Source organism: Capsaspora owczarzaki (assembly GCF_000151315.2).
Source record: "Capsaspora owczarzaki ATCC 30864 unplaced genomic scaffold supercont2.12, whole genome shotgun sequence".
NCBI classification, from domain to species: Eukaryota; class Filasterea; order Ministeriida; family Capsasporidae; genus Capsaspora; species Capsaspora owczarzaki.
Window position 1 is genome coordinate 394,351 of NW_011887303.1, and position 18,340 is coordinate 412,690.

At 54.8% G+C, this 18,340-nt stretch overlaps 6 protein-coding genes across 6 annotated transcripts; 2 read left to right on the forward strand and 4 right to left on the reverse strand.

Annotated features, from left to right (window-relative positions):
* Nucleotides 1–54: 54 nt before the first annotated feature.
* CAOG_06718 (ribosomal protein subunit S2) lies at nucleotides 55–3,730 on the reverse strand. The gene is made up of 6 exons (XM_004344289.2): nucleotides 3,668–3,730; nucleotides 1,363–3,315; nucleotides 1,085–1,248; nucleotides 852–932; nucleotides 586–758; nucleotides 55–496 (listed from the first exon to the last, which is right to left on the reverse strand). Exons 1-6 carry the CDS (start codon nucleotides 3,705–3,707, stop codon nucleotides 184–186), a joined length of 2,724 nt encoding a protein of 907 aa, XP_004344339.2. The 5' UTR covers nucleotides 3,708–3,730; the 3' UTR covers nucleotides 55–183.
* Nucleotides 3,731–4,055: 325 nt separating this feature from the next.
* CAOG_06719 (rabgap1 protein) lies at nucleotides 4,056–7,408 on the reverse strand. Its single transcript, XM_004344290.2, has 2 exons — nucleotides 5,730–7,408; nucleotides 4,056–5,594 (listed from the first exon to the last, which is right to left on the reverse strand). The coding sequence occupies exons 1-2, from the start codon at nucleotides 7,110–7,112 to the stop codon at nucleotides 4,176–4,178; spliced, it is 2,802 nt and encodes a 933-aa protein (XP_004344340.1). The 5' UTR covers nucleotides 7,113–7,408; the 3' UTR covers nucleotides 4,056–4,175.
* A 514-nt stretch (nucleotides 7,409–7,922) lies between these two features.
* CAOG_06720 (coiled-coil domain-containing protein) lies at nucleotides 7,923–9,107 on the forward strand. Its single transcript, XM_004344291.2, has one exon. It carries the CDS (start codon nucleotides 7,949–7,951, stop codon nucleotides 8,969–8,971), a length of 1,023 nt encoding a protein of 340 aa, XP_004344341.1. The 5' UTR covers nucleotides 7,923–7,948; the 3' UTR covers nucleotides 8,972–9,107.
* A 61-nt stretch (nucleotides 9,108–9,168) lies between these two features.
* CAOG_06721 (NAD dependent epimerase/dehydratase) lies at nucleotides 9,169–10,927 on the reverse strand. The gene is made up of 4 exons (XM_004344292.2): nucleotides 10,771–10,927; nucleotides 9,885–10,666; nucleotides 9,536–9,770; nucleotides 9,169–9,433 (listed from the first exon to the last, which is right to left on the reverse strand). Exons 1-4 carry the CDS (start codon nucleotides 10,832–10,834, stop codon nucleotides 9,192–9,194), a joined length of 1,323 nt encoding a protein of 440 aa, XP_004344342.1. The 5' UTR covers nucleotides 10,835–10,927; the 3' UTR covers nucleotides 9,169–9,191.
* A 213-nt stretch (nucleotides 10,928–11,140) lies between these two features.
* On the forward strand, nucleotides 11,141–15,922 carry CAOG_06722 (histidine acid phosphatase domain containing 2A). Its single transcript, XM_004344293.2, has 9 exons — nucleotides 11,141–11,397; nucleotides 11,494–11,573; nucleotides 11,927–12,017; nucleotides 12,101–12,175; nucleotides 12,273–12,377; nucleotides 12,481–12,672; nucleotides 12,757–12,887; nucleotides 13,013–15,305; nucleotides 15,445–15,922. Exons 1-9 carry the CDS (start codon nucleotides 11,347–11,349, stop codon nucleotides 15,751–15,753), a joined length of 3,327 nt encoding a protein of 1,108 aa, XP_004344343.1. The 5' UTR covers nucleotides 11,141–11,346; the 3' UTR covers nucleotides 15,754–15,922.
* Nucleotides 15,802–18,026, reverse strand: CAOG_06723 (alpha-galactosidase). Its single transcript, XM_004344294.2, has 8 exons — nucleotides 17,895–18,026; nucleotides 17,696–17,713; nucleotides 17,479–17,497; nucleotides 17,305–17,377; nucleotides 17,155–17,187; nucleotides 16,562–17,068; nucleotides 16,425–16,469; nucleotides 15,802–16,338 (listed from the first exon to the last, which is right to left on the reverse strand). The coding sequence occupies exons 1-8, from the start codon at nucleotides 17,974–17,976 to the stop codon at nucleotides 15,907–15,909; spliced, it is 1,209 nt and encodes a 402-aa protein (XP_004344344.1). The 5' UTR covers nucleotides 17,977–18,026; the 3' UTR covers nucleotides 15,802–15,906.
* Nucleotides 18,027–18,340: the final 314 nt, after the last annotated feature.

Below are 18,340 nucleotides of genomic sequence, written 5' to 3' on the forward strand. Positions count from 1 at the left end.
GTTTTACATTGAAACAAACAAACAAACAACCAAAACAAACATCTATCAATCTGGATGGATAACCGTGGATGTGAGGTTGTAATGATACAAGGGTAGTGCTCAAAGGGGTGCAGCAGGAAGAAAAAAAATAATCAGGCGCAAAAAAAGGGAACAAAGCAAGCCAAGAAGAAAATTCGTCCTTTTTCACAAACTCGTCGTGTACGAGAATGGAGCGTTCGTGGGTGTTGGGCCGTACTCGAGCGGCAAGCCAGCCTGGCGCTTCGTCTTGCCTTCTTCGATAGCCATGCGCATGACATTGAGCAGCAAGGCCATGGAGCGTGGCGAGTCGTCGTTGGCCGGGATGCTGTACGTCACTTGGCGCGGATCGCAGTCCGTGTCGGCAATGCCAATCGTTGGCACATTGGCAAGGTTAGCCTCGCGTGCCACTTGGCTCGACATTGGCATGCATGTTAGCACGATCAGGTCGGGCTGTCGCAAAGCACCAAGCGTGCTCATGCTGTTATGGTGGACAAAACAAAACAAGGAGAGAAAACACAAAGTGAGCTTGACCAAACATTGGGATGGGAGACGTGACGCGGAACGTACGGATTGGTCAGGGTGCCAGGCATCCACTTGTTGGCAATGTAGTACTCGCCGACAGACATGGCAGTCTCGCGGACAAGCTGCTTGTGCTTGGAGCGACCACCGACAAACAGAATGACACCGTTTTGGTAGGCAATGTGCTTCAAGACACGGCATGCACGACGCAATGCGACAATCTACGGAAACGAAACAAAGCGAAATCCGCGAGAGTCAGGGATGAGTCATGGCACGACATCCACGACAAATCGCCCGCAACAAACAACACGCACAGTCTGTTCTAGATCAATAATATGAATGCCATCGCGTTCGCCAAAAATGTACGAGTTGGCAAAGACATTGTGGCAACCAGCCTAACCAAACGAAAAAAAGAAGAAAAAAAAAAGAAGAAAGAAAACAAATCAATCACAACAATCAGTGCAAGAGAACAAGCAAAAGGTGAGCCCCACTCGCTACACAACAGCGCCCGAGAAATAAACTCTCTCATCCCGCATCCGACGCTTACCTTGTGACCCAAATGGACACCGGCATCAAACAATTGACGGAGGGTGACAGAGTGTTCCGAGAGGAAGAGCTTGGGCTCGACAATGGCGTTACCAACCGCCTCGGCAGGGCGGCCAAGAGGCAAGCTGGCAAAGAATGCCTCAGTGCGTTGATGTTGCCCAGGGGCTGCACAAAACAAAAACAACAGCAACAACAAACAGCACGCGTGAGCACTGCGCACAAACAGATTCAAACACCTTCTTCACTTTCCTCTCGCAAAATAACCCCAAAAAGCCTTACCAAACAGGACGGGGTCGGGCATGCTGCTGGACTTGCCCGAAAACTCGCGTTGGAGTCGCTCCTCTTCGTCTTCGATGGGCGTTGCGATCGGGCGGTCGGACTCTTCTTCCGCAGCGCGCTCAATGACAAACGCACGCGTGTCGGCAGCGATAACGTCCCGAGCATTCATGGCAACGTCGCGCGGAACAATGGTGACTTGCGGCATGGCGGCAATATCGCCGACGGACGGAGTGCCGAGCACGTCCATTTGGTCGATCAAGGAGCTCACACCGGCAGTGGCAAAACCATCATCGATAACTTCGCGCGGGACAAACTTGCGGTACAGCCGTCGGAGCTCGCCGTCGTTGAGACGGTCAGCGATGGGCGCAAAGTCTTCAATCAGCGCAGGCTTGAGCGCCGGCATGGCGTATATTTCGCGCAAACGAGGGATTGTGCGCAACAAGAGGGCGTCGACAGCGCGGTCAAGACGCGTACCCGTGTGCACATACCCAGACATGGCCTCGACAAAGAACATGTGCAGGAGCTGACCGTTGAAGCGAGGGCCCGAGAATTGGAAGGGCAAAAGCTCGTGGAGAAGATGGACAAACTCGTCCATCGCTTCCGCCTCGATGGCTTTGATGCCCTTAACAGTGACAAGGTGCGGCTCGAGCATGACAAACAGAGCGTGGCGGATGACCAAGACGTCTTCCGAAATTTCATTTTCAGTCTCAGCGTTCGATGCCTTTAGCATGGATGGGTGGTGTTGGGCAATGTGGTAGAACATGAGCACATGGAGAGAGAGATCGATCGAGCTGAGCGTCATTGGCCCGATTTCTTCCAGCTCGACTTGTGGAGTGATGGGCAGGGCAGCGACCAGATCCGGCTGGAACTGAGCCAGCGGCGTGCCACCAATCAGCTCGTGCAGCACATCGGCCATCGCGGCGTCTTCCCGCTCGAGCTTTTGCGTGTGCAGCGTCTTGGTCAAGTTGGCAGCTTCTGCAGGATAGATGGTCTTGTACGCGTCCTCCTCTGCCTCGGGCACTTCCGGGGCAGGCTCGTCACCAAAGCGTGGGCTCTCACCCGCAAGGAAGGCAATAAAGTTTTGGAGGTCTGTCTCGAAATCCTCGGCAGGGAGAATGCTGTGACCCAGTCCCTCCGGGTTGAGTTCCTCGTCCTCCTTGAGCTCTGGCACTGGCTCGTCCTCCGGGCGGACGGGCCGGGGAGTGGCATCGTCCGACCTCCGTACCAGCATCTTGTTCATGCTGGGATCAAAGTCGAGCTGGAGTGCGCCCTCATCGAGCGCGCCGGGTGCCTCGGCAGGCTCAATGACTTCGCCCTCCTCTGCCGCCTCGACCGCCAGTGCAGCTTCCTGGTCCATCGCAAGGGTTGTGTACGCCTCTGCGGTCGCCACCGACTCTGCACGACGCTGTGCCCACGACGACAAGACGCCGACTCGGAAGGTGAGGTCCGAGTCCGAGATGGGCTCGTCCTTGCGAAGCAGTCCAAACCATTCGGCGCGGCGCTCGCTTGGCTGCATGTTCAACACGCGCTGCAGCCACTTGACATTTTCCACCGTGAATCGCGGATCGTCCAGCTCCGGGGCACCATCGTCTTCCATCTCGTCGGTGTACTGAGCTTTGAAAATCTTGGATTCAGCCTCTTCACCATCTTCCTCCATGTCTTCCTCCAACTCTTGCAGCGGCTGCTCGAGCGACTCCGGTGACGATGCCAAGTCCGACTGACGCTGCGCGCGCATAAAGTCTGCAGCAGCAGCAGCGCTCGCTGGCGATGCTGCTGTTGGTTTTGCGCGTTTATCCGAGCCAAAGCCCGAGCTCGCGGTGGCCATCCAGCGCCGGTGTTGCAGCTGCTGGCGTCCATGGACAGCAGCATCAGATCCGTATACAGCCGAAGCAGTCACAGCCGCAGTCACAGCCGCAGTGGCAGGGCTGCATGAGCGCCGCATCCCGCGCAGTCCTGTGAGAGAGAGCGAGAGAGCGCGAGACAGAACGAGAGTGAGTGAGTGAGGATTGATCATCGACCTCAGCACCACTGTTGCGCATTGCAATGCGGCGTGATGCTGGTGTTGTTGCTCTGGTGTGTTGTGGGCTGTTGTGGTGGGGGGCGCGGGGAAAGCGGTTTTGTATGGGCGCTTGCATTGGCGGGACGAGCACATGCGATCTCTGCCTTTTTCTTTAAGGCGTCGTCGCTTGTCGTCCCCCTTCGTTCTCATTCACGACAGAGTGAGAGTGAGCGTGACGGGATGGCATTGATGTTGATTGAGTGCAAAGCAAAAGGGGGCTGCGGAGGGGGGAGGGGCAAGTCGAACCTTGTGCTGCTGCAGTCCGGAGCAACGCAGCAGAAAGCATTGGAAAACGAAAATCAAAGAAGAAGAAAAAAAAAAAAAAAAAAAAAAAAAGGGACTGGGAAAAAAAAAAAAAAAAAAAATCACAGAGACTGAGATTGAAGATGAATCCCAACAGAAAGCAGTCGAACGGACAAAAGGAAGAACAAAGCGAATGATAATCACAGGAGAAAAAAAAAAAAAACCACATACTGTAGGCCGAATTGCTTTCAATTTCATGAGGAGTCGAAAACCTGCCCTTTCTCATGAAATAAAACAACCTGCGATTTTGGGAATGTTTCGGCTCATTAAATTGAAAGCGATTCGGCCTAGATCGATTATTTTTGGAGGGGGGGGGGAGAAAGGAAAAGGGGGGGGGGGAAAAACACTGTTATTAATTCAGTACACAGAAGAAATGACAAAACAACCAGATAGAGGGGAGGGGAGGGGCCTGAAACAAGCACATCAACAAATACATAGGTGTCAGGGTTTGCTACTTTGCGGCAGGCGACGGAGACAGCGGCGGTTGTTGCGTTGCACTGCGCTGTTGTTGTTGTTGAGGTTGCAAGGGGTGAGCCTGATGCTGCTGATGCTGCTGATGCTGCTGCTGCTGCTGCTGCTGAGATGCATCGCCGGGTCCTGAAAACCACGCCGCCTTCTTGGTCATGAAATTGTTCATGAGCGAGGACATGGCGGCCTTGGCGCTGGCGGCAGTGGACGATGCAGAGCCTTCGGAGGCGGCAGCGCCACTTCCAGAGCTGGTTTGGCGCGAGACACTGGATCCAGGGACGGGGGATGGTGGCGTGGCCAGCACGATGAGCTCGTGCTGGAGCTGCGCAATCCGGTGTTTCTGAGCTTCGCTCGCTTCAACCGCCTCGGCCAGCTGCACTTTGACACTGGCGAGCTGGACCTCTGTCGCTTGGACCTGCTTCTCCAGTTGGTTGGCTCGGTGCTCGTGCTTGAATTCAATGACAACCGGGTTGTCCGAGCCCAGCGATGCCTCCAACGTCGCCACTTTTTGCCTCAGGTTGCCAACTTCGCGCTCGGCTCGCTCGGTGACTTGACGAATCAAGCTCTTGAGCTCCTCAATCTCACGCTGACTGCGCGACCGCTCTTCGTCCGCCTCGCTAGACAAGGCACGATACAGGTCCTTGAGCTGAGCCACCTCGGTGTCCAACCGCGTCTTGGTCTCCTCGCCTTCCTGCAGCGAGGCCTCGTGCACGCCTTTCAGCCGCGAGAGCGCTTGCTGTGCCGCGAGACGCTCGTCCACCATACGGTCCAGCTTGGCAGTCAGCTGGCTTCGCGTGGTGACGAGTTCCTTGGCCAGGACATCGTTCTCGTTCTCGAGTCGGCGCTGCACCTCCAGCAGACGCTCGTTCTCCTTGGTGAGACGGTTGATGGGGTCGTTGTCGTGCTCATCCGAGGCGCGCTTGGCATAAAATTCGCGCTCAAATCGCTTCAGCTTCTTTGCGTTGAGCGGAAAGTCGGCTGCGACCGTGACAAGCTCGGACGGGTTGGACATGTACTTTTTGGGGAGGGCCACCCGGAAGAAGGTCATCATGTGCTCAAAGTCACCCACGAGCAAATCCATCTGGTTGAGCGAGAGCAGCGCCATGGCCACTCGTAGCTGCGTCTCCATGCCGTACGCGAGGAAGAGATCCATAATTCGGAAGGCGAGCGGCAGCGAAAACTTGGCCGCGTACAAGGTCAAAAACCACTGCGAAGCATACATTTCCGGCTCCACACCGTGACGGGCAAAGTGGGCATGCAGCTCGGGCATGTGTTCTTCAATGCAACGCTCGAGCTGGTAGAACATGACTTGCAGCGCAACCATTTCTGGCTTGAACAGCTCGCGCATTCCATAATCGTACATGATCTTGACAATGACTGCGAATGCTTGTTCTTCCGGCATCTGAGAGGGACCAGCAGCAGCAGCAGCAGCAGCAGCAGCAGCAACAACAACAACAAAATTAAAAAGACAACCAGGACGAACGAAAGGTCAGCAGATTGTTTTTCTCAACATCTCAATCCCTTTCTCACTACTGACATGAAGAACAAGGATGCCGAGAATGAAGGACAGGCCTTGGACATAACCCGTCTCGGAATCATACGCGGCGTACGCCTTGCTCAGCCGGTACAGCGCTTCTTGCCCAACACTGCCTGCATTCTTGAACGTTTCGTGCGCGGGAAAGGTGCGCATGATGTCCCACTGAATGATGCTTTCCGTGGGCGTTTCTTTCGTGGTGAGGAAGCGGAAGGTGTCTTGCAAATCGTCCGTGTTGCTGCCAATCAGCAGCTGCCACACTTGGCCGCGCAGACGGTCGGGCACGCCATTTCGCGCAAGCTGTTGGACCTGCTTGCGGGGCAGTACATCCCACCGAGCAATCAGCCCTGCCCACTCATCCCATTCCTCGGGCGAGAAGGTCTCCACGACCGTGCCGGTGCCTGAGACGGGGGCGTCGTCGTCCTCTTCGTCCGGCAGCGCAAGACCCAGCGCACTGGCAGCGGCAAACTGGCGAGAGTGAGCGGCGGAAGCGATTGGCAACGGGGCAAATCCAGTGCTGGAGCCAGAATGGGAGCTGGTCGCTTCGACCACGTCTGACGACGACGATCGGCGAGAGTCTGTGCTCGGAACGCTCAGCAGGGAGGTGCTCGATTCCGCGTCGTCGTCCTTGGAGCCGGTGGACGAGACCGAGTTGCTGCGGTTGTGTGGCCGCTTGTGGTGGGCGTTTCGTGCGGCGGCAGCGGCGGCGGCACCAGCACCAGCACCAGCAGCACTACTACTGGCACTTGTGGAAGCAGCGGCAGCGGCTCGGGCGTCGGCAACAGCGGCGTTGCGATTGTACTCGATGATGGGCGCGTCGGGCGCAACGCGACTCATCGCCGTCACTTCAAAGTACGGAAGGCGCAGGCCAGCCGAGGTCTTCATGGGCGTCAGCTCCATAAAGTACTGCACGGGCGGAGCGGCCTTGCCATAATTCCAAAAGCGCTCGGACGGCTTGAATATCTTGACGCGGCATTCCTGCGCGAGACGGACGGGCTCGGTGACGCCCGTGAGCACAAGATCGACTGCGAACGAGACGTAGATGCGAGCGCCCTTGGGTGTCTCGGTGGTGAGCATGATGGAGTCGCGCTCGGACGGCTCCCAGACGCCATCGACTGCGAACGTCCGCTTGTGCGCGCGCCGGTCTGCATTCGAGACGTCCAGCATCTGAATGTCCTTCTGGGTGATGGCGCGGCCCGGGCAGAGGAAGACGCCGACGCAGCGCTCAATCACGAGCGGACCGGGCGTCACCTGCGTGATGGCAAACTGGATTCTGCGCGGCTGCGTCTGCCGCAGCTTGAACACGGCGGGCTCCTTCGAGTCGCCGACGTACGGCACTGGCACGTAGCTGCTCTTGGCGTCCGGCTCGGCAACCACGATCGTCATGTCAAACTCGTACGTCGTCGCCCCAGAGCGATCCTCGACCAGCTTTTGCTGCGACTGCGGCTGCGGCTGTGGCTGTGGCTGTGGCTGTGGCTGCGATGCGTCGTCCGCAGATGCAGCGACAGTGAGTAGAGTCGCGCCTGAATCAGGAGCAGCAGTCGTAGTCGTAGTAGTCGTAGTAGTCGTAGTAGTAGACTCGGCTGGTTGCTCAATGGAGTTGGCTGGATTCGCTGAAGGTTCAGCAGCAGCAACAGCAGGCTCAGTCGACGTCGCTGCTGCTGCTGCTGCTGCTGCTGCATGGTGCTGCTCAGTCGTCACTGCCTGCTGTTGTGGCGGTGCTGGTGTTGGTGTTGGTGTTGGGTCGGTCGCTGGGACTGCATTGGCTGCTTCGACCGGATCACTCATCGCTTCAAAAACCTGTTGTGTGACTGTATGATGAAGGGGAAAAATGGGAGAACTGAGCTGTGTGTATCATTGACATGCCCAAGTCTACTGTACATACAGTCAGAGAAACGATAGAAAAACAAAAAAAAAAGGCTCAAAGACAAAATTCTGCCAAAAAGCTCAGAAATGGTGATTTTTTGGGGTCGTCCGTCAGTCTGAGCATCATGATACTAATAATAATGATGATGATGACAATGATGACAATGATGGTGATCTATTCAATCCCAGTCATCCTTCCCTTCCGGTTCATTCACTTTTACATTTGACGATTTGACAGCCTTTGCCAAAACGTCCAGCAATCGACTGTCACCACTGCCCACCACTGCCCACCACTGCCCACCACCACCAGCCCCCTTTGGAACCAAAACTACAAAACGCCCCCGCTGTAAACCAAGATGGCCGACCGGCGCGCCCAGCAAAAGTACTACCCGCCCGACTGGGACCCGTCGAAAGGGTCGATCAACACGTATATGGGGCAGCACCCCCTCCGCGACCGGGCGCGCAAGCTGTCGGAGGGCATTCTGATTGTGCGGTTTGAGCTGCCGTTCAATATCTGGTGCGGCGGGTGCAACGCCCATGTTGCATTGGGCGTCCGGTTTAACGCTCAGAAGAAGCAGGTCGGAAAGTACCTCTCCACGCCCATTCTGAGCTTCCGTATGAAGTGCCACTTGTGCGACAATTGGTGGACCATCCAGACGGATCCAAAGACGCATAATTATCTCGTGATGGAAGGCGCGCGGAGACGCAACCAGGAATTCTCAGCAGCTGATATCGAGGCAGCGCCGCAACGCGCCGAGGCGGACGAGCGGAAAAAGCTGGACAACGACCCTATGTACAAGTTGGAGCACGGTGTCGTCGACGCCACAGCTGCCAAGAAGGCTCGGTCGCACATTGACGAGCTGCTTTCGATCAACGAGATGCACAAGGATGACTTTGATCTCAACTCGCTTGCCCGGAAGCGATTTCGGCAGGACAAGGCAGTCATCAAGGAGGACGAGCGCGAGCGTGCTGCCTTCCGCAGTAGCACTCGACTGTACATTCCGGCAGCCCCAGAGTCTGCAGCGGACGCGACGCGCGCACGGCAAGTGTTCCGTGGGCAATCGTCAACAACTTCTGCTGTAGCCACCCCTGCACGCGACAGCCTAGATCCCGAACGGAGAATTGCCGCAATTCAGGGAGAGTCCATATTTGCAAGAGCCGCCAAGGATGCGCAGAAACCCCACGTTGGAACGACTCCACGAGCTGCGTCGTCGTCGTCGTCGTCCTCCGCGCCCAACTCGGCTCCCCGTGCCGCTCGACCTGACCAACCAGCCGTGTCCGATGCAGCACTTGCAGCCCTTCAGCGCATGCGTCGAGCAGGGTCGTCGGCGGGGAATTTGCTGGCCAATATCCCAGGGAAGACCTCGTCGATATTTTGAGGCTGTTCTGTTTCTGTTGATGGCTCTGAGTCTTGGCCCCCAAACCATTCTCTGCGAGTCGTGTACTTTTACGTTACATCATAATAGAGTTTAATTAAATAGCTGCGATAACTTCACCAGCTAAGAATAAAAAAAATAGGAAAAAATAAGAACAAAAAATAGAATAAAAAAAACACAGACCAGCCACATCGACTGCGCGGAAAAACAAATAAAATAAAGGCTACAACACGTTTTTCCCATTCGAATCACTGGTCAGCGTCGGATGCGGCTGCAACGCAAGCTCAAAGTCGGACCAGTAAGGTTCGTGGTTTTCCAGGATGTGCTGACGATACCAGTCAATAGTACTTTGCAGTCCAGCTAGAAAGCCCACACGCGGAACCCAGCCCAGGGCGGCGAGTTTTGCCGAGCTGATGGAATACCGGCGATCATTCACGAGACGATCGTCGACTTGCTCAATCCATTCTGCAAAAGCAGCAGCACGAAATGGAGGGTAATTAGATCGTGGTTTGCAAGTCCCCCTTCCCAAAAAACAGGCAATGCAATAGAAAGCAAAAAAAGCCATACCATCGCAATCGCAGTCGGGCCGGATCTGGCGGACAAGGGTTTTGGCCAAGTCACGGATGGAGAGCTCGTCGTCAGAGCCAAAGTTGTAAATTTCACCGCCATGTCCGCGGTGCAGCACAACGTCGAAGGCCGCACAGACGTCATCAACGTGCAAGTACGTTCGGAGAGCAGATCCGTCTCCATGCAAGCAGCACTTTTCTCCGCGAAGCAAACGCAGAATGAACTTTGGTACAACCTGCGAACACGAGGACGACGACAAAGGAAGGCACCCGAGCGATCAGCCAATTCCCGTCACGACCACACGCAAGATCCAAAACTACAAATCCAAAAACCGCCAACCCTATCGTACCTTCTCGGGAAATTGACCTGGGCCATAAACGTTGTTGCTGCGCGTAATGATGATGGGCATGCCAAAGCACATCATGTATGACTTTGCCACAAGCTCAGCTGCAGCCTTGGAGCACGCGTACGGGTTTGTTGGATCGGGAAGCTGCTCCTCTGGCGCATGGGCGTGGCCAACGGCAGTCGCGCCATACACCTCGTCCGTGGAGACGTGAATGAAGCGCTTGACGCCGGCCAGCCGCGCGCACTCAATCAACGCATGCGTACCCAAGACGTTTGTCTGGGTGAACTTTAACGAGTTCCCGAACGACAAATCGACGTGCGACTGCGCTGCAAAGTGGAGCACCGTGTCGAATGCTTCGTCTGCAAACAGCTGTTGGAGGAGTTGAACATTTTCAATGCTTCCTCGCACGAATCGGAAACGCGGCGGAGGAGGAGTCAAACTACCAAGCGTTTGCGATGGATTGGCCTGCTTGACGGGCGTTGCGAGCGAGACTGCAGGACTGGGAGCGGTAGAAGAGGCATTGATAGCGGGCGGTTTTGAGCGGTCTTGCAGGCGATTTTGCTCTCCTCGCGCTCCATGCGCCGCGCCATCATCAAGCAACAACGATGGCAAGGGCTCTGAAACGCCATCCAGACATGCACTGGCGGCAGCGGTGATGGGCTGTGGTCCGCCAAACTCGAATGCCGCGTCGAGGTTTTTCAATGACGCGCAGGGCTCCAGGCTGTCCAAGCAGACGACGCGGTACTGCGGGTACTCTCGAAGCAAGAACGCGCACACATGGCTCCCTGTCAAGTTAAAAGCGGACGGTGAGACACCTCCCCACAGTGAGTGAGTGAGATTGTACATCAAGTAGGTTGAACTGCTCAATCGTTGCAACTTGACCGCTTACCTATAAACCCAGCACCGCCAGTCACCAGAATGCGATGCGGAGTGTAAACACTCGCCTCTTGCATTTTTGGGTCCCTGTAGCTGTAGAATGATCACTCACGAGCACTTCTCGTTGTTTTTGTGTGTTGTTTCAGTCAAAGCTCGACCAAAGCCAACAAACAGAGACTGAGACTCTGAGCAGTTGTTGGTCTTGTTTGGTGTTCACTCTCAATCTAGTTCTACAAAACTCAAACACACTCAGCACACTCATTCACCTTGTTGCCTGGTCTTCTTCAAGATCGCCACAAAACCTGGAGATTTTGACTTCAATCTTCCATCCCCAATCTTCGACGGTTTCTTTTGAATCTAATCTGATTCAACGCAGTCTTTGCTTTCATTTTTGTTTAGTGGCTGAACACAGTCACCAGTCAAAGAGTCAGTCACAAATAGCGTGATCGCAGCCAGATTGAAGCAAGTTTTTTCCCCCCCTTTGACTGAAGCTCAGCAGCCTTCAGTCTTCACGACTCTACTCCTCCGTCCGCCTGCGCACTCTTCGTCCGAGCCGTGCAACACCAACACGCGTTTTACTCTTGCTGCCATGGATGCAAGCCAGCGCATCACCATCGGCCTCTGCGCCATGGAGAAGAAGGTCGGGTTTTCGTGTCTCTTGTTGCTTGCTACAGTCTGTCTCTCTCTCTCGCTCTCTGCCACTGACTTGTCGTTCGCGATCGCATGTGTGAGACAGACCAAGTCCAAGCCGATGCGCATGATCATGGAGCGCCTGCGCGTCTGCGGCGACTTTGATCTCATTGCCTTTGATGACAAGTTGAGTTTTTTTGATTCCTTCTTCATGTTGTTTGCTGGGTTCTTTGGTGAACACGCGCCTGGTCTGGCCTGGAGGGCGGAAACCAAGTCTGCTGCTTGGCCTATCATTGCCATGAAACGTTGGCTTGGCTGGGCTGAGGGCGGCGAGCGAGCACGGCGTTGGGATGAGCAGGCTTTCAATCCTGTTCCGATAGCGATCATCACTCACCCAAAACCATCATCGCAAAAGCCCAGCAGCATTCTCAGCCTGACTTGACACTGAGAAAGCATGTCAAGAATCGCGTTGATCGCTGTACTGACCGATGCAACCACGAATTTTTTTTCTGTTTTTGTTTTTGGTTGATTTTTGGCAGCACCATTCTCAATGTGCCTGTGGACCAATGGCCCATCTGCAACTGCTTGGTGGCCTTCTTTTCAACGGGATTCCCGCTCCACAAGGCGATGGTATGCTGTTGGCTCAGGACTGGCGAATGTTTCGAAATCTGCGCTCCGAATTTTTCCGACTTGCTCACGTTGGTTTTTTTCAGGAATACGCCGAGCTGCGTCGTCCGTTCATGCTGAACGAGCTCGAACCGCAAATAGGTTTGCTCGATCGTCGATCGGTGCGTCTCTGTTGTCGTTGTTGATGATGTTGATGTCTTTCCTCGAGGGATGATTCTCCAACTCACAATGTCTTGCTCAACCTCGCTGTTATTACAGGTCTACGAAACGCTCATCGACAACGGCATCCCGGTGCCACGTCACGCAGTTCTTGAGCAAGACAAGATTGAAGAAGAGTTGGACGAGCATGAGGATTACATTGAGGTGAGAAAACAAAGAAAAAAAAAGAAACAAAAAAGAAATCAAACAATTGTGATTGCGGTGCGTTGCTTTTGGCTAATTATCTGGCGTTCTGGCGTGTTTTTAGATTCGTGGAATGCGCTTCAACAAGCCGTTCGTCGAAAAGCCCGTCAGTGGCGAAGATCACAACATTTGCATTTACTACCCGCGAAATGCAGGCGGAGGCAGCCAGCGTCTCTTTAGAAAAGTGGGCGACCGAAGCTCCCAATTCTACCCGGATGTGAACACAGTTCGCCGCAATGGCTCCTACATTTACGAGGTTTGGTCTTGACATTGTCGGGCCAACGCGTGTCTGGTTTTTTTGCGAGTCTGATTTTTTTTTTGTTGTTGTTGTTGTTGGCAGGATTTTCTTGCGACCGAGGGCACGGATGTCAAGGTCTACACTGTTGGTCCGATGTACGCTCACGCCGAGGCTCGCAAGTCGCCTGTGGTTGATGGCAAGGTCTTGCGCGACGCGGACGGCAAGGAGATTCGGTATGGCATGTCTCTGTGTGCCGCTCCCTCTGACAAAACGTACTCATGTTCTTATTTCCACATTCCAATCGCCCCATTTGCCCCCCCCCTCCCCTTGTTTTCTTTTTTCCCCTTTGATCCGAAAGCTTCCCGATCATGCTGACTCCAGAAGAAAAGGACATGGCGCGCAAAGTGTGCAGCGCGTTCCGCCAGATGGTCTGCGGATTTGATCTCTTGCGCACTGGCGGCCGCTCGTTTGTGTGCGACGTGAACGGCTGGAGCTTTGTCAAGAGCTCTTCCAAGTATTACGACGATTGTGCCGCGGTTTTGCGCGATCTGATTCTGCTGAACATGGCACCGAGTCGGCTGAACATTAATCGGCTGCCGCGCGGTGGCCACCGCACGCTGTCCATTCCCGAGTCGTCGCTCACCGAAAGCGACAAGGCATACCTTGCTGGGCTGGATCTGGAGGGAGGCGAGGACTCTGGCACCACGACGCCTCCCCTCGTCGGCAGCAGCGCCATCTCGTCCCCGGCTCATGGCGGCAGTGGAACGACCACGCCTGGCGCCATTGGATCGGGCACCCCTTCGACATCGCGCCGCGAGCTCGACCCGCTGACGGGCTCCGGCTCGATCTGTGGCACGAGCGCCGAAGAGCTGCGCTGCGTGATTGCCGTCATCCGGCATGGCGACCGCACTCCCAAGCAAAAGCTCAAAATGCTCGTCACCAACGACAAGTTTTTGCACTTTTTCGCAAAGTACAGCGACGACAACAAGACAGAGCTCAAGCTCAAGACGGCCGTTCAGCTGCAAGAGCTGCTGGATGTTACGCGTTCGCTTTTGCAGCAGCACTCTGGCGACGACGACTCTGACATTGAAGAGCGCTTTGACAAGCTCGTGCAGATGAAGGCGGTGCTCGAGAAGGGCGGCCACTTTTCTGGCATCAACCGCAAGGTCCAGCTCAAGCCTTTGCGCTGGGTCAAGCGCTCCAAGCGCACCAATGCTGGCGCCGAGTTCAGCGACGCACAAGAAGCGTCGACCGAGTCTGTTGCCGAGGCTCTGCTCATTCTGAAATGGGGCGGCGAACTTACGCACGCAGGCCGCGTCCAAGCGGAGATGCTTGGTCACACATTCCGCGAAGATTTGTATCCGGGCGAAGGTAGCGGCCTGCTCCGCCTCCACGCCACCTACCGTCATGACTTGAAGATTTACTCCTCGGACGAAGGCCGTGTCCAGGTGACGGCGGCTGCGTTCACCAAGGGCTTGCTCGAGCTTGAGGGTGAGCTCACACCCATTCTCATCTCGCTTGTTCGCAAGGACAAGGCAGCCATCAAGCTGCTCGATGACGCATCTGGCGCGAACGAGGACGTTGCAGAAGTCAAGCAGAACATTCACGCACAAATGTCGATCGACAAGCGCTTTGATCGCGAGATGATTGAACAGGCTGTTCCCACATTGTCGCAGTCCATGGTGCGCTCGCTGCAGCTTGTTCGCAATCCGCGTCAAATGTGCCTGCGCATTCACCGCCTGATCCAGGCCGTCACCGATCAGCTGCGCGACTTGATTGCCGCGGCAACTCCCGAGGAGCGAAGCGGCATTGACTCGCTCTGCAACGGAGAGACGTTGTCCTTGATGCACAAGCGCTGGGAGAAGCTGCTGCGCGACTTTTTCAACAAAAAGAAGGCCAAGTTCGACTTGAGCAAGATTCCCGACATTTACGATTGTGCCAAGTACGACGTGCTGCACAATCGCCATCTGAGCATCAAGAACATGCGAGAGCTGTACATTTGCACCAAAGCAATGGCCGATTTCGTCATTCCGAGCGAATACGGCATGACCTGGGAAGAGAAGGTGCGGATAGGCAGCAGCATTTGCGCCAACTTGTGCTCCAAGATCCTGGCCGATCTTGGCATCGCAAGCACTCCGCCAGAGGTGCCTGCGGCAGCTTCAGTGGCTCCCGTTGTGTGTGGCGGTTTGTCCGTCCCCATTGGGGCAGACGTACCTGCACCGCCAAACCCGCCCGTCGCTCCGACTCCCCCTTCTTCTCGTCCCCTCGGCGCACCCGCTGCTGTTTCCTCGGGCCCGTCCACTGGCTCGCCGTCATCCGGGTCCAGCACCGGCGCTTCTTCTGGAACGGACGCGTCCGTCGACGGCGTTGGGGCTCCTCCCCCGCCAACCCCGCCGCTGCTGCGAGGATTGCAGTCCCAGACGAGCATGATGGCTGGTGGCAGCAGCATTTCCACGCCCACGAGCATGACCGCTGCAGCACAATCCGTGTCCTTCTTCCCCACCGAAACCGTGCATCGTCTCAACTCGAGGTATGTGACCAACATCAAGACCCCCGAGCGCCAGGTCCGTTCTCGTTTGTACTTTACGTCCGAGTCGCACATGCATTCGTTGCTGAATGTGCTGCGGTTTTCGAGCATGCGGCACAGCGAGGTATGTCCCAATCCACGAGTCATATGTGTTTTTTTTTTTCGCTGTTTCTCCGATGTTGTTTTTGCTGCAATTCTCACGTTTCCTCGGACTCTTTGTTGTTTGCTGGATGGCGTGGGTGGTGCTCTTTTGCAATGGATAGGAGTGGCGCGATAGCATGACCAAGCTGAGCGCAACTTCGGAGCTGGATTACCTGACTCACATCGTGTTTCGTCTCTACGAGCGCTTTGATGTCGATCCTTCCCTTCCAGACCGTTTCCGCATCGAGCTCATGTTCAGTCCGGGTGCGGTCAAGGTCACCGAGGCGCCGGACGACACGCACGTTGTTCCTGTTGCGCCAACCATGACCCTCAACTCGTCCATCACCCTGCAAGAGATGGAAGAAGTGCTGGCGAGCGCAACTCGTCAACACTGGGAGAACAAGGAAGCCGAGCAGCCAGCTACTGTTTGAGCGGCGAGTGGTCTTTGTTTGTGTGAAGTGTGTGTGTGTGTGCGTGGTCTTTTTTTGTAGTGTAATTGTGTGGATTGAACGTAAAGGACAAAGTTGTATTGCAACAAGCTGTTGCACACCGCGGACAAGCGTGCGCCGTCCCGTCGTCTTCTACTACTGCAAAATTGTAATCGAGATCAACATGTGACCGCGTGGCGGGACGTTGATGGCGGTGTAGTTGGCCTTGATGTAGCCGATGCGTTCACGCGCCCACAAGTCGCGCACTTCCGCCTGGGCATTGTTTCCCCAGTTCAGAATGGACCATGGAATCGTAATGTTCTTGTCACCAACATCGTTCGAGTTGTACAGGATGACGGCGTAGCGGTTGTCGACCGAAGGACTGAGCGGCTTTGTCCAAACCTGCGTGCCGTCGGTGTTGTTGAGCGCAATGTCGCCAGCAATGGCAAAGGCGTCCTGGTTGATGGCAATGACTTCCGGGTTGAGCAAGATGCTTTGCTTGACGTCGGTCATGTTGCGAATGTCCGTTGCGACAATGAGCGGTGCAGCAAACAGTGCCCAGAATGCAAACTCGGTGCGGGACTCGCGCTGTGTTGGTGTGGTGATTGTTTTGGTGAGTTTTCTGTGAAAGATTCAAATTAAAAGCAAAAGCTAGAGCACAGCCAACCACTCACCTCAGTCAACGGTGGCAACATGGTCATCAGGAAATCGGGATCGTTCTGCAAAAGGTTGCCACAAAACAAAACAAACCAAAAAATGAGAACTCAAACCCAAGAGTTCAACTGAAACGCACAGAGAGCGTACGACTCACCCAGCCTCCAGGTCCAGCATACTTGGACAAGTGGGCCATCGACTGAATAATGTTGGCCGTGCCTTGCTCCGATCCCCAAAGGGGAAGATGATCCTTGTGCACACGCCACATGTTGGCAGTCTCCATGCCCCAGGTCCACGGCTCGTCCTCGCCCCATTCGCAGGCTGAAAACACAATGGGGCGCCCGGTCTTGTTCAGGGAATCGCGCATCATGCCGTAGACAGTGGGCGGAGGAAGGTTGGGATGGTTGCACCAGTCCAGCTTGACAAAGTCAATGCCCCAGTCCGCAACAGTCTGTGCGTCCTGATCAAAGTAGCCCCACGAGCCAGGACGCTTGTACTTGCACGTTTCGTTGCCAGCACACAGATACAGGCCCATCTTGAGACCGAGAGAGTGGACATAGCTGGTGACCTTGGCCAAGCTGCCGCTCGGAAAGCGCGAAGTGTCTGCGGTAAGCGTGCCGTTCGCAGAGCGCGGGCCGCCCCAGCAATCGTCCAAGTTGATGTACTGCGGTGATTTGGTTGAAGGGCAGACTGTCAGAGTTGGAAAAAAGGGCAAAACCCCGGACAAGAAATGAAACAAAATGGACCAACCTGATAGCCCAAGTCTTGCATGCCCGAAGACACCTACAAGCATGTCGCACGGTGTGCAGCAGCAAGCCGACTCTAGTGAGCATTCAGCCATGGAGAGACACCAAAACAAAACAAAACAAAAACAAAAACAAAACACCAAAAAACACTTGCCATCGCATCGGCCATCTGCATAATCTCTTCCTCGTAGCAGAAATCAAACAGCCCACAGTAATCGTCCGTGCACCTGTCACAATGCCATATGACCAATGAGCACTATTCTCCTCTGCAAACAGAGCTTAATTGCTGATAGCGGTTTGGTGGTGACCAACGACTTTGTCCACTTGCCATGTATTCCAGCCCATGACTGTCAAACCCAGTCCAGAGACGCACAGTCAAAAGCATTGGAAAATCGGTACATTTTCACCAATGTGAAACGTGTCAAGTTTTGCACCAAACAGAACAGAGCAGTTCGGATGTGAGTGATACGCAGCGCGGGGACTGGAAGCAGACTAGAAGCGGCTTGAAACCTGCGCAGACCCAATGAAAAGCAATGCAACTGTACCTGGCAGTTCGGCGAGACCTGTGCGAGCGGAGTGTGGATGCATTGGAGGGATGATGGGAAGAGGAGGGACGATCAGTGAGTGAGTGGAGCTTCAATTGGCGGACGATTGCCAGATTTTCTCATAGTCCGTCAGTCAGTCAGATGACAGAGCAGAGCAAAGGGTGTTTGTGGATGTCCTTGTTAGAGAAAGCAAACGCACCGTTGTCCAGCGCGAGGGCGGGCGGACTGCTGGCGGACAGAGCAGTCGCAACCAGCAACAAGGAAGCAAAGAGCGGCAACATGAGAAAAACTCTGAGCGCACTCTGAGAACGAAGAGAAATGGAAAAAAATAAAAAGGACTGAGACAAAGTATTAGTGATAAAAATGATGGGATCAAATCACCTGATGAGCATCGTCCAACTTTGAGAGATCGACGTATGGGGTTGTGCATTGCGACGTAACGAACGAAGGCGATCGACCCCACCATTTCGCTTCCACGACGCTAGAAATTCAAAGTCAGACGAGTCGGGCAAGTCTACCAGTGACTTTTTTGTTGATTCAGAGTGGCAGCTCAACGGAGCTCATTGAGTTGGTACAGTAACGAGAGGTACCTTTCTGTTTTCTCATTGTCATTGCATTCGCTTTTGATTCACCTCATTTTCACTC